General features: G+C 42.3%; 1 protein-coding gene across 3 annotated transcripts in view; it reads right to left on the reverse strand.

Annotated features, from left to right (window-relative positions):
* INTS9 (integrator complex subunit 9) overlaps positions 1–14,995 on the reverse strand; it is a 67,684-nt gene that overhangs the window by 24,432 nt on the left and 28,257 nt on the right. For all 3 annotated transcript variants that reach the window (XM_026066967.1, XM_026066965.1, XM_026066966.1), the window contains exons 9-10: positions 9,791–9,971; positions 7,986–8,046 (exon numbers count right to left, since the gene is read on the reverse strand). In XM_026066967.1, the coding sequence (XP_025922752.1) occupies positions 7,986–8,046; positions 9,791–9,971 (242 nt within the window). The remainder of the gene's footprint in view (positions 1–7,985; positions 8,047–9,790; positions 9,972–14,995) is intronic.

Below are 14,995 nucleotides of genomic sequence, written 5' to 3' on the forward strand. Positions count from 1 at the left end.
AAGGAGGTGAGACACTTCTTCAGAGATCTCTCCAYGCGCTGCTGTCCCCTGCCAGGCATTGCAACATCGCCCAGACTACAGGATTCACAAACGTAGGCTTTGGTGACGCACTTCTGAAGGTGTTGTGCCATGGCACCCCCAGCCAATACCACTTACTAGCAAAGAGCATGCTCTTCATTACATGTTATAGCATGATGGATATACATCATGCCTTTCTAGTAGAGACCTCTGTCATCCTGGACGTCTCTCTTCATTGTAACATATTTGGTTTCCAAAAGAGGAATTAAAAAAAGAAGATTGTGATAAGCAATTGTCCTGGCCTCTCAAAGCTGTAATTCATCTTTTCAGATTCTCTTTTGTTTGTCGCTTTTTAATGTGGCAGATCTAACTCAGTGTGCCTACGTGGATATGAAAAAGAAAGCTGAGAAACTGGAGGCGTCTTTAAGCTTCTTAACAATATATGGGCAACAAAACACTTCAGATGTTAAGGTTATTATACAGTTGATTTTTAACTGAATTCAGCACCACTGAAGAGAATATTAGCCCTATTAGACTCAACTTCTAGCTGCCACTCTCTAAAGATCTACTTTGGAGCTAGAACAGGCAACGTATGAACTTACCCTCAACACCCTTTCAGTAATAGAAAGTTGGCTGGTCATAGGTGCCAATATGTATATTTTCTCCTTGGCTTCCTCGAGTTTGCTCTGCTTCAAGGTCCTCACAGCAAAAATTTTGCTGTTACTTTGCATCTGCCCTCCTACACATCCTGATTAAAACTGCTGAGCAACACCTGAATGTGCAGAGTGGAATGAGATGGGTATCATTCCTTCCAGGAAACTGCAGGTAGACACAGCCCATTATCTCCAAGTGCATCCTTGGATCCTGAAGGAGGATCCTGGGGCACTCCATCTGGTGCAGGCTACTAGTAGTATTAAATTTCAATTTAGCCTTCAAAAGAGAAATTTGAGTATGCATCCAATAACTGCTCTGGCAATTAATACCCACTCAATCTAGCAAACATTTCTGTAATTAAGACCAACAAAGGTTTCTGATTAACAATTCTGGAGTGCAATATTTACAATCTAAATTTATCTCCAGTAATAACAGCTGCAGTTTAGCAGACAATGGGCAAAACAAATTTGCCCCATAAAATACAGGCATTTAAAAGAACAGGTAGGAAACAGCCCTGTTAAGCTAAACACATCACTTTTGTTTTTTTGAGGGAAGTCAAAAAACCTCAAACTGAATTTGCAAAAGGAGATTCAGYTGGGTAAACTGGGAGAAGGGGACGATTTCTACTCCAAACACTAAGGGGGATATGTGACGTTCGAGGGCAAGACTTTCTCAAGGACCGGCAAGTAGCTCCGTGAAAGACATTTCTACAACTAGCATTTATGTAACGCACTTTGGACAATCACAAAGTGTTCTTCCAGCATCCTGATTCACAGACTCCTTAAGATTATATGTATTTGTGTACAGYGACACTCATATCTTTGCTAAGATGCGAGACCTGCATTTTAAGCGCAGAAGCATTATCAACAACCTATTTCACCGCTAAACCTATACAAATGTTTGTTGTATCTTTATAAACATAAAAAGCGGTATCCTTTTCAAAGCTTTATGGCAGCTTCAAATTGCTTCCTATTACTTTGAAGAGAGACACAGGTTCTCTGATCCAGTCTTCAGGACCTGGGGCTTAGTGTGTTGTTTTTCTTTTTTCTTTTTTTATCTCTGGCAACACAACATCCTCCGGCACAACGCTGGGGCGCACTGCTTCTAACTGGGGTGCACTGTGCTAGCTCAAGAGGGAAGAGGGACACATGTTGAATCCTCGGCACCATGCCCTGAGGCAGTGTGTGGTGTTTTTTCATCTTCTTTTTCCCTGTCTTTGGAGATCTTTATAGGTGTAGTGAAGCTCCACATCCAAGCTCACAGTCTCTGATCCTAACAGTGAGATGCAGCAGGGCTGAAAGGCCACAAAAACAAGTTTAGGGACATTCTACTCACTCCAGTAATAAAGCAGCTGGTAGACTCCAGTATCTAGAGCAAAATCTTTTCCAATTACCCAATCAAAAATATATGGAGCTGGACTTGCAGAACAGGTCCGACGAATCTTCATAAATCATTAAGAGGACTCAATTTGTAATGATCTGTACAGATGTTTGGTACCGAGAGATGAGATGGGCTGTGTAAGCACAACACTCATTACTGAGTCATGTCCAGATCTCCAACCTGTACCAAGCCTGGGCCAAAACCAGTGTCTGGCCTTTAGCCAATCCATATTTTCAAAAGTGGACTGAGTTCTGGAAACCAGAAACAACATTCAGAGCATCTTTCTACAGAAATAGCTGTTATTGACAGAAAGCTTAAAAGATAGAGAGGATGGTAAAGTACTGAACCGAGACTGAGCAGAGCTGTGTTGTTTTAAATCCCCAATGGTTGTGCTTCCCTTTAAAGCAGTACACTTGATTTACAGGGTCAGTAACTGCTGCTACAAAAGGGATAAATCTCCAGAGTCCTTGCGTACCCCTTACTGAAGTGAGCCAAAATACACTGCTATTTCCTCCGTGTGCGTGCGCATGCTCTGTATCCACAACTCTGGACAGACGTGGCTCTGATCGAAAAATGAGCGATGCACCTATTAACTTCACTTCCCTCACTCCCTTCCTAAGGCCGATGTGGAGAGAGGCCTAATGCTGTATAATCCTGCGTCACTTGGTTCTGAGTATTTATTGCTTTGAATGTAATATGCAGGAACTGGTATACGGAGGGGGGAAAGCAGAGACGAAGAAGACAAATGCTAATATTTAAGACCATGGAATCAATATTACTCCCACCTGAGCTATTTTCGGTCAGAAAAGCAGGCATTTGCTAGCCTTTCCTCCTTGGTGTTCCTAACAGAGTCTTATTAAGAGGGCAGTAAATCCAAATTCTTCCTCCACTAGCAAAATACCATCTCTACAAATATTGATCAATATAAATTACCTCTTAAATTTTTCTACTGTGGGCATTTGAGGGAAGCGTAAAGGCTGGATTCGCTATCTTTATAGCCTGAAATCCGCTATGTAAACATTGAACAGAGAGAGAAAACGAGCGAAAGCTTCTTTTCTCGCCTTGCTAGAACAATTCAACTATTCATTTATAAAGCCTCTGCCTCCACACGAGGTGCAGGGTTTACAGTTCAGGATTTCTGGTCAAAATGGGAAGGGAGGCGACTTTGGCTGTGGCTCTTAGGATGAGATGTTACCATGCCCTCATGGAATTTGGTAAAACACTACAATTTGGTTCCAGGATATCAAGGAAGCATTTCTAAGCAAAACAAATCACTGATTTAATTCCCACCTATGTCAGGTGGGCATTGTGGGGCTGAAATCCAAGCCTGTTTAGACAGCAGACTCTAGAATATAACTGGAGCAGCGTCTTGGAAGTGAAAGTCACCATCTCCTTTGGCCAGCCTGTGGGATTCACAGACATTTGGAAAATCTAGTTTTTAACTTAGCAGAAGCTTGCAGCATTACTGCTGTTTGCACTCCTGCCCTCCCTTCCCCATCACAGTAGCTGCTGGGGAAAAACGGAACTGCACAAGCAGTGGGCAGAGCCTTCCGCACTCCCTCTCCCCACTTCTCCTCCTGAGAAGTCACTGGCTGGAGTTTACAGCAGTCCTGCTCCAGATCCCAACCTCCCCCCAGCAGAGTCACCGCAACTCTTACACCGGCAATCGCAGAGAAACCTTTAGAAAGATGCCCTTTTAGCTTGTGCACCCGTTAAAACACGGCAGCTAAGACCTCTGAAAGCATTTGCAAGAATCTGGACACCCCATTCATACCAACTTTATTAAGAATTGATGTCCAAATTCCCCGTACAACTCTGAAGCATTTTAGCCCATATACCTCGCTCACAGCAAAAGGAAAGTAGATTCCCTATTCACACAAAGTGGATTTGAGGGAACAAATCACCATCCCAAAGACAAATAAATTCTATGCAGTGATTGCGTGGGAAGAGATACAATAAACATTTACTAGTGCATTAAAGGGGGAAGCAAGAAGGAGGGAGTCGCAGTGTTTCGGGTTCTCTGCAGAGGTGAGCAGCGAGTCTGGTTTTATTCACCCCCAGGAGAACAAGGAGGAGTTCAGAACAGGTACCATAAATCAGAAACTTGGAAAAATTTCTTTGCGGAGAGAATGAAAAAGCTTCAAACAACTTGGCTTAGAGAGAGGAGTAAGAGAGGACAAAATAAAAACAATCACGGTAGAGAAGACAATGCATCGGATATTATTTACCTCTTGTAACAATGGCAAAGGGACAGTCAGGGGAGATGCAAAAGTAATACAACTGTAACGGATTAAAGGAAATAAATGCTCCTCTACATTACTCACAAGGCATCAGTGGAACTCACTGCTGCAAGAGACTGAGCAGGTCAACAGTTTGGGGGATTTTTTCCTTGTTTGTTTTTAAATATTGCTGTTTATATAGCTTATAAGAACATCCAATTTCAGGAGCAGACAGCGTGCTGGGCTGGACTTGTTCTATAGATAATTAGAAGCTTATTTCCTGGCCTGTCCCTCTCTGATGTATCATGCCAGGCACATTATTAATGCTAGCTAATAACTAATAGGCATGTCTGAGTAATCCCCTCTTTTCTTCCAAYAAGTGAGCAGCTAAGCACATCCTTTCATCACGGGCAATTTCCGTATACTTTACATAGCGCAAGCCTACCATTACTTTGAAAACAGTAGGGCAATCCTCCAGGAACAACCTACCCGATTGAAATGATTATTTAATGCCTGTTTCTGATCCTCGTTAAAAAAATTCTTGAGCGCTATTAAGCAGAATCCCTGACTCCAGAGGTTGTGAAGTCAGAGGTTTAGAAAGACAGCGGATACCAAGGGCAAAAAGACAGATGCTGAGCAAGGCTCGAACCCTGGAACAGGAAGCCTTGCGTTCAGGTCTTCCTTCTCTCCTAGACTGACAGTATGGCCACGGTCAGGCTATTCAGGCCAGCTCTATATTAAGACCATTTTGTTTGGTAAAATTACACCAAAACAGCATAGCAACTGAGTCTTCTGTGGATACTCTTTGCACAAGCAAACTGGGTTTCTGCCAATGGATAAATAGTGAATTAGTTAAAGATCATATTGAAAGGAGGTTATATAGATGTTTCATGTAATATGAGTTACATATACAGAGTCAGCTGCAAGATCCCCCCCCCCACACACTTTCTGTTTACTTTATTTGATCCAACTCTGTATTTCCTAGAAGGAAAAACCAAACAGCTCGTCTCCCGTGCCTTAGAAGCAATATGACAGCACTAAATCATAACCAGCTGTGGATACCACTAAAACTGGAATGCAGCCCAAAGCAGCTGAAAACTACGGGAATAAAAGGTTCACTGTAGTTGTCCCTCAAAGGGTAGCAAGAAGGAATCAAAGGCATGTGATGATCACAGGATACCTGACATGGACATCTTGGCACTGCTGGGGACATGACGGTAAGCACGGTTGTGTGTTACACGTCAATCATCTATATAAATCTCCATGTGCTTTGATAGTTTAAAACCAAACCGAAACAAAGCCAGGCATTTCACAGAGCAGAAAGGCGCAATCTGATCTGGTGTCCTCAAGCATGTCTAAACTTCAGTGATTTATGACCTTAAGAAAGGCACTAAATGAAATAACAGGCTCAGTCTTCCTGTGCCTGGGTGTTACTTTGCTTCGGTTTTGCTATTAGTCAAGCTTTCGAAAGAGTGTTGCTATGTGCCTAAGGCCACTGCCTCCCACTGTGCAATCCGGCTTTCCAAAACAGCCAATATGTATCACGAATTAGCAGTGAAGAGACCTATTAGGTCGTTTAGTCCATCATGGGGGGCCAGTGCAGGTTACTCCGCTTCGCAGGATCTTCTCCATCCTCCAGCATCTACACAGCAGCTGTAACTGAACACCCAAGCAGGAAATCTCAGTCTTGTTAGATGCCCTACTGTGAAATGTGCAGTACTTGCTTCAGATGGCAACTCTGTGCTGAAATCCTTTAAGGGTGCAGTCATGTAATAGTTTGGGAGCCACAAGGGTGTGGATACACACTATTTTCTGCCATTTAGCATTTAAACAGTTAAGGGAACCCTCAGGCAAAAATTCAGAAAGCCTAAGGATGGCTTCCTAGGAATGATATCCATGAGCCTAGCTAGTAGACAAAGCTATTTATGCATCTCATGATAAGAAGTTCCTAGCTTTGCAGGTCCTGGCCTGTATGATTTGGCCTTGTCAACCCAATCCTGTAGCTGTAACAGTCACATTACTCCCTCTGTGCACTTCATTTTGTCACAAGGAAAATGATCTTCTGCTGTGAATCCTTTCTTAGATAATTACCTTGAGCTACACAAGGAGCAATTTCTGAACAGCTAAACAATAATTTGGCAGAATCTTGTTATCGACAGGCCTCTGGAGAGTTTAAAATGTCCTAAAAATTAGAGGACACAGTTATCACTCTATAAAACACAAAGAACCATCATATAAGATGGGTTAATTAATCCAGTCTTTGACAGCTGCATGTTTGGCTTCTCATTTTTGGAAGGGCTTTCACTTAAACCTGCCAGTTCCAATGCATGCTGCGAACTAAAATTTTGAAGCAAAGCCTTTGGTAGAATACAGGATGTCAGTGAAACCAAAGACACTGTGGATCAACAAGGAAAGCAGAAAGGCAGGGKAAATTAGAAAGCATAGCCAGCAGCATGGCTACAGAGTCTTCTATTCACATATCAGCTTTGGAACTGTTTTACTGGGGTAAGAAAAAAAAGGTGGTGAATGGGTAGCCTGCTGTGCAATCTGCATTATCCTTGGTGACRGACTATTCCTAATTCACTGCACATCCTGCCCGAAATGCATTCAAGCATCTGGAAAGAGTGAGGGCTTCTCGTCAGATCCTACTTCTAACACCACCTTTGAAGCACCTACGGATGATACAGGACAGGCAGTGGAAATTTCCAGCTCAGTAGAACAAGTCCCTGGAGAAGTTCCCTCAGAGGGAGATAAAAAAAAAAAGTTCCCAGAAAATGCATTTAATCTCTGGCCTCTTCAACCTGCAATGGCCACTCTGCACATCCCATCAAGCACAGTTTGGATCACAGGAAGTAAAAGAGCCACTTCCTAAGACTGCATGCCACAAGTGGCTCGCTGCCTCACAAGAGCACAATTTAACCAAAATCATTTCTCAGACTCATCTCTCCCTTTCCCGGCCTGCCTCCCATTTACTGCCATCTGCCTGTTCCCAGTGGAGAAAATAGAAAATTCCCTCTCTTGATATATGAGATAACTCTGAAGGAAGGAGTTAGGCCACATTTACTGAATGTCTGGTTGGCTAAAACATCTCCTCAAAATATGTATTTTGTTACTGAGAAGATCCCTCCAAAAGAGAGGACCCTTATTCCTACCTGCTTCGCCAAGATGCTAGCTCAAGTCCTTTCATATAAAACTGCCAATGACAGCACCCAGTGCTGCAAGCTTTAACTTTTTTCTATCAAACCTCTATTTCAAGATGTCCTTTCTCCTGCAGCAGATAACATGGTGCCTGTTCCAGCTGGGGAGGTAGGAGCTGGGATGACTAAGCTGTCTCTGATAACGAGCTCTTAGTTTTACACACTTTGAAATAAACTGCTTGGACAAAAGGAATATGTGTGGTTGCAATCTGATATGAGCAAATACTCATCCATGTGTACACCACATAGCCTTCTGCGGGRGAGAAGTAAAACAGGCAAGCATATGTAAGTTATAAACATCACGGTAATTTCTGAATTGAGGGAACACCATCCTGCATTCCTCTCCCACACCCCCAAAATTAATCACAGAAAAAAACCCTTGTAAGAATAATGACACAAAACTATTAAATAGCTATGGAAGCATTAATCAGAAGAACAGAACAGCCACACAGAACTGGGTTCCAGAAATCCACTCACTCTGAGATCAGAGCAAACAGCAAGACCATGGTTTACTTACCTCAGCATGGGGAAAGGGAGGTTCTGGAAGATAAACCTTTGTTTGTTTGTTGTGACACAACCTTTACAAGAAAAGGAAAATAAGCTGGGTTAGAGACCTGCAGAACATCCCGCAGGATYTGCTGCCATCTACTGTTAAGCTTTCCCTGGAGAAAGACATTTCATATCTGTGTACCAGATGCAAAATCACTTATTTATTTTGTTGCTTCCAATCTTTGTGTTTAAAGGACCAACACCTATGGGACACAAGGATTCAGTCTTAACAAGACCACTTAAAAAAGGTGCAAGACGACTAAAAGTAACTTTGTAGACACTATGCAACAGAGCCCCTTTGCTGTTGAAGACAAGTTTGCAACTCAACGTCCATGCCATTTCATAGTCTGACCTCAGCAATTTTTGCAAAGCCAGATCATCCTTCATYAGAAAAATTCCACTTGCCTCAACCCACTTCTCAGCAATGACTTGGTCCTTTTGTTCATTATAATCTAGTTCTCCTATACATTTTATTACWACAACTATAACGTTGGCAACCTGCCTCTGATCAATGTATAATGCTCACTGTTACCCACTATTTTATATGAGTCATTTATGCTTGGAACACAAATACTAAAAGTTGTTAACTGGCTCTAGTCACACTCCTGATTCATCCTATTACAAGAGCTAAGGAAGAGATTTGTCGGAGCCTATGTGATGTTACAATTATCTGTAGTGACACTGTCCTGGTGGCTTTTTCTGGGAAAGACTACCCATCTCATATATTCTTCACTTTATTACAAAGCAATGAGTCTGGGTCAAACTAAATTTGATAAATTCTGAGATACTAAGAACAGGAAATTTCTTTTAGCTGACTAAAGAGTAGAACTGAAAGGCTGAAATCCCTGAATTTCAGTCCCAGTTCTGACCCCAAACCTCTGTTTTAGAGACATTATAACCTCTGCCTCCATTTCCACTCAGGTAAAACACTTACCTTACACACATGTGTTTGGAGACTTGCTAACGTCCGTGCTGACTTTTGAAGATAAGGCACTACAGAGAAGTAGAGATCAAGTAAATGGTGTCTAAACACTTGGGTGTCTGAATCATGCCAGCTAGACGCAGCAGATGAAACAAGAGCTTCACCTGCACACTGCACTCAGACCCGCTGTGCCACCGAACCAACACTTGGAACACTCCTGTTCTGACAGCAGTATCTAGGCCAAGGATTCTTACAGCAAGAACCATGCAGCTATCGCTTCAGCCACAACTGAAATGAAGTCACCACTTAAGTACGATTCAAATAACTGTTTAACTATAAACCATGTCTCTTCCTGGAGACGAAGAAAGGCAGGGAAAGCTAACTCACTCTGTTTAATGACCTACAGCCCCTCTTGGTATGTGAGAAGTTAGGAACAATCACAAGTGGTCGGGTCCCCCTTTCCATGACTCAGTACCTTAAAAGTCTGAAAAATCTATTTTGCTTAAATAGGGAGACCATGGTACAGTTTTGGGGGCACTGGATGAGCAAGCAGGCACAGCTAAAAGTCACTCAAGTCAGGTATATCATTCAGTCACCAGTGCTAGTACCAAAAAGCAGAGACTATTTGAGTTTGTAAGCACATTCAGTGTATGTTCTACAGGAAACGATGCTTCCCTAATTATAGAACATCTACTTACACACAGACGCACAAGCTTGTGACTCAAGAAACGTGTTCTCAATTCCAATCAAGTATATATTAGAATATGTCAAGTAGACATAACCTGCATATACCTATTTACCATAGCTGGATGTGTGAATTCAGCCTGATGAAGCAGCTTATTAACACCTACCATTCAGCAAAGATCTGGGAGAATTCGAGGGAGCTGTTGGCAACAGGTGAGATGAAATAAAAAGGGACATTGGAGAGTCCSGCAGAGTCAATATACTGATACAGGCACTCCAGCAAATCATATATTACTCCTGAGGGGTAACAGGGAACCAGTACATTTCCTCCGTTCCGGACAGTCATAGCTAAGGGAGAAAGAAAAAGAAAAATCAATAAACAGGGTTCATATTTAAATTTTTTAATAGAGTTCCTTTAATCCAAACATTATACACGGTATAGAAAGAAGCCGTTGCGTGAATCAGCAGAATACTGTACGCATACGAACGCTTCTGCTCATTCAGTACATCGACTGCCTTCTCCAGGCTCAGTGGAGTGAACGATGCTCCATTAGCTGTGGGGAGCACAACAGACTGAGCACATACGAAACTCCTGACACGAGAGGGCAGTCTTGCACCAGCAATGAGGATAAATCCTGTCCGAAAGGACACAGCATCCTCCCATCAAAATAATCCCTGCTCCGTCTATTAGCTGTCCATGCAGAGGGGCAGCACAACAGGTCGCAGGCCTYGGCTGAAAGCACCACACACGGTAAACTTGTCTGTACTCAGTTTTCACTACTCTACATGAATGCCTGAAGATCCAGCGATTTCAAACTGTCCTCCGAGCTACAAGTGGGGGACGGGTGGAGGAGTGTCCTTCCTTTTTAAAAGCTCTAAATATTTCTATTTCCTCTGAACATAACAAGAACAATTTAAAACCTCTGCAAACCGTAGACGGTATGGGACTAGAGAGAAAATGAAGAGAAGAAAAAGAGGCTTTCTCTGCAATCAAGACAAATCAGAGTACAACAGCAAAAGCAAGGACAGAGCAAACATTTTGTTCTTTTGGCAGAACGAATTACAAAAATGCTGTACCTTATGGGAAAGAGGAAATACTTTGTTCAGCTCGCTGAGCAATTGCTGCCTCACTAGGATTTCATCTGTGGCCATGGGGTAAAACCATCGACTGATGTTAATTGCAATGCAGCAACAGTAACATTATGCATGAAGGCATTACACAAAAAGCTGTGAAAGAGGCTGAAAACGCATCTATTAAATCTTGCCATAATCACTTCCTTGGCTTCAATTTATTGCAAACTCTGATGGGGTATGCATCTAGCACATTAAGGGTCTTTCTGCCCCACCTACACGTTCAAGGAAGATTTTTATGGCCAAATATTTAAAGGTTTTACGGAGCCTAGGGAGATGCACAGACCTTGTAGTAGGATTTTTCATATGCATTTAAGGTGCTTAACTCCTTTCAGGAGTCAGTGCCTATTACATGCTGCTCTCAACAACAAACAGCAGTCAAAGACACCTACTGTATCAGAACTGAATTATACAACATCAACTGCAGTGAGGYGGGTTTACTGCCTAGGTTCTCTCTGGGTCACATACAAACTACCATCAAAATATTTGTCAACAGGAATAGCAATACTTTATATTTGTCTAGAACCTGAGACGTTACAAAACGTCCCAGCAATGTGTTATATTATCCCTCTTATACGGGCAAAGCTAAACCATCCCGTCTGTAAGCAGGATGTGAAGGGAGGCATGAGAAGATTAAGAATGATATTTTCAAAGCCTTCTGGAGGCTGAGAGTTAAGCCTTTGACTCCAGGAACAGAATTCACGCTGCTTCATTACGCACCCAAGAATTCTGCCTGCAGAAAGAGGAAAGGTAAGTACTTACCRTGTGGGATCCACAGCAGCAAGGATGCTGCGTGGGGCAGAAACAGCGGTGCAGGGTGCATTAGTGATCAGCCAGAAAAGCTAAGGAAAGGGGTTCATCAGCAGTTGTGTCTCTGCCCTGAGCTGAGCTACCAGCTGAAACACTACGGCAAGGGTCTCCGTGAAACAGGTTCCCAGGCAGAACGCCCGCCTTCTCCCTTGACTCGGGCACCAAGTAGCTTCGCCCAGCTAAGACAAATGGCTCACTCTTCCCTTTGAAGAGGCAGGCAGAAGATCTTTCATCTAATACTGGATTGGTTAAAGAATTTGTCCAGGTCACGGAAAATTCGGGTGACATGCCCAAGCCTTGGAGTTTGAATTCACAGCTCTCCATTCCCAGCAGCCATTGGTTCGCTACGGGAACCTCAAGCCTCTTCTGTCAAAAACAACTAGAAATTCAAGATTCCTTGGGCCACAGAGAATAAGGGAGGGTCAGGCATTTGGGCAGATGCCGGCTTGAGTTTCTATTGCCAGGAAAACTACAGAGCTAGTTACCAATAACTAATAATAATATAAAATTGCAGTCCAGGGAGTGGAGAACTCTTCCATCCAGCTGCCCTACCCACTAGGCTTGCTGGCCCTTTGAATTTCATGTTCCTGGCCGCACAGTGACASAGCTTCAAAATGGGACTGATCCTAGGCCCCAGGACAGGAAAAGACAGCAATGTGGCTATACCACTACAGACAAGACCGTGTAACCATTTTTTGGATTAGAATACACCACTCATTTCCTTGGTGCAAGTTTATGTATTTTCGTGGCGCTCAGCTCAAATGAGCACTAGTTCTTGAAGGGGCTCTTAAGTGGTTCCATACAAGGGATAAGAATTACCCTCCAGCTTGTCTAAAACAGGAATTAAAAAATTTACAAGTGTATTACTTTCTATGCAAGTAACAGGTCCAATCTGGCTTTCCGTACCACTAGGACAACTTTCCACAGTTGTCAGTAAGAGGACATGTATATTTGAAAGCTGTTTAAAGCCCAATTTATCTCTGTGACTGATGGATGTACTCTCTTGAAAAAAATTGTATAATAATCTTGGCATTTCAAATTTAGTCTTCTTCAGTGGCTCCATAACAAGTYGTTCAATTTACAGCTCACGATGAGATACTTTCATTTCAAACAGCTGCCACCACAAGGTCAAGCTGGCACCTGAAGAGCCAACTGTGCTCTTTTCTGCTTTATATAAATACACACACACACACACACGTGCGTGACCACACACAAACAAGATATCACAAACTGTCCCTACACACAAGAGTCYGGCAATTTTGCTGATGATGCCCAAGGCAATTTAAAAATACAACTGCTTTTCTCAAGCTGCAGAGTGCTGGTGCTGCAGTGCTGAGCACAGGAAAAAAGGGGTTTGGGCTACACTCAGAGGAACTTGGAGACGTGACAAAGTAGGGTTTGAGTACAGCACACACAATGTGGAGAGGAAATCACGCATGTGACTCGCTAATAACGGGAATCAGCGTCTACGACCCTACATGCTGGGATGAAAACTGAGATGAAGGTGAAATTTTCACGCTTCCATTTCTGTGCTTACCAACACTTAGTCACAAACATGCCATTACCTTATGATACACATCTTGGGAAATTTCCAGTGTCTGCTTTAGAGTTTTTAGCTAGTATATTTTCAGCTTCTTGTGAAGTCCTCTGAACATTTTTGAAATGCAAAAAATATGTGAAAATCACTGTGATCAGTTTTGCCTACTCAATTGCTTTTCACAGTAACCTATTGCTTTTTTGGACTTTTTTGCACATCTGCAAGAAAACTGATTCACTATTTTCTTCTCTTGGTGTTGGGGTGGATGTGTAAATACTACTGGTAATACTGCTGGTGTCAAGTAAGGGTCAGCCCTACCACTGCTTCTTTATAGAATCATTTAGTTTCTCCAAGTCACTGCAGTTTTTGGCAAATGCCACTCAAATTCCAGATTCTTACAGTGGCATCCTTTTAACATTGTATCTTCCTTTGATCTTTAATGGTTTTCTGATTTCTCTGAGTTTATTTCATTCAAGATAGAAGCTGGCTTGAAGACCGCAAAACCTTCCTAATAGTTCAGAATATTTCCGTAAACCAGAGCAACTTGTGCAGATAACACTCACCTGTATCTATGCATGTAACACACTTATTTATACGCATTCATCTTTTGGATTTTGCTTTGGCCCAAGCTACAGCTTTAAGACTTTGTTTAATATTTTAAAAACATTATAATTAACAAAAGTGTCAYGCTTGTTCACTTAGTAAATAGCTGTTGCAGTTTGAGATACCAGCGACCTCCACGCTTCTTGCAAGAGCACATCTGTTGGACAGTAAGACCTTGCAGCAGAGTTGGCAGTAAGGCARCACATACCACTCCTCAGCCACCCCAGTACAAAGTCTAGCACCTCAGCTCAAACCCACCTTCTTGGTGGGTTAAGGTAAGATGGTAGGTTGTTATCGTGCTTCCATCTGTCATGGGGGCAGTAACCCCCATATGCATCCAGAAGGGACAGAGAAGGGCAGCACATCTGGTGCAGCAAGGCAACCTAAGCTCACCTGTCACAACTCATAAGGGTAATAGCACTAAAATGTTTGAAAACAATGAAACACAACCCATAATACATACATACAAATATATAGCTTTTATTTATACACACACACACACACACACACACACATACATATATATATATACACACACATATATACAGGCATACCTCAGAGATATTGCGGGTTCAGTTCCAGACCACTGCAATAAAGCGAATATCGCAATAAAGCGAGTCACACAAATTTTTTGGTTTCCCAGTGCATATAAAAGTTATGTTTACACTATACTGTAGTCTATTAAGTGTGCAATAGCATTATGTCTTAAAAACCAATGTATATACCTTAATTAAAAAATACTTTATTGCTAAAAAATGCTAACCACCATCTGAGCCTTCAGTGAGTCGTAATCTTTTTGCTGATGGAGGGTCTTGCCTCAATGCAGATGGCTGCTGACTGATCAGGATGGTGGCTGCTGTAGGTTGGGGTGGCTGTGGCAATTTCTTAAAATACAACAGCAATGAAGTTTGCTGCATTGATTGACTCTTCCTTCCATGAAGGATTTGTCTGCAGCATGCGATGCTGTTTGATAGCATTTTACACACAATAGAACTTCTTTCAAAATTGGAGTCAATCCTCTCCAACCCGGCCACTGCTTTATCAACTAAGTTTATGTAATATTCTAAATCCTTTCTTGTCATTTCAACAATGTTCACAGCATCTTCACCAGGAGTAGATTCCATCTCAAGAAACCACTTTCTTTGCTCATCCATAAGAAGCAACTCCTCATCTGTTAAAGTTTTATCATGAGATTGCAGCAATTCAGTCACATCTTCAGGCTCCATTTCTAATTCTAGTTCTCTTGCTATTTCCACCACATCTGCAGTTACTTCCCCCACTGGTCTTGAAC

This window comes from Apteryx rowi, unplaced genomic scaffold (genome assembly GCF_003343035.1).
Source record: "Apteryx rowi isolate R43461 unplaced genomic scaffold, aptRow1 scaffold_251, whole genome shotgun sequence".
In the NCBI taxonomy this organism is placed as follows: domain Eukaryota; kingdom Metazoa; phylum Chordata; class Aves; order Apterygiformes; family Apterygidae; genus Apteryx; species Apteryx rowi.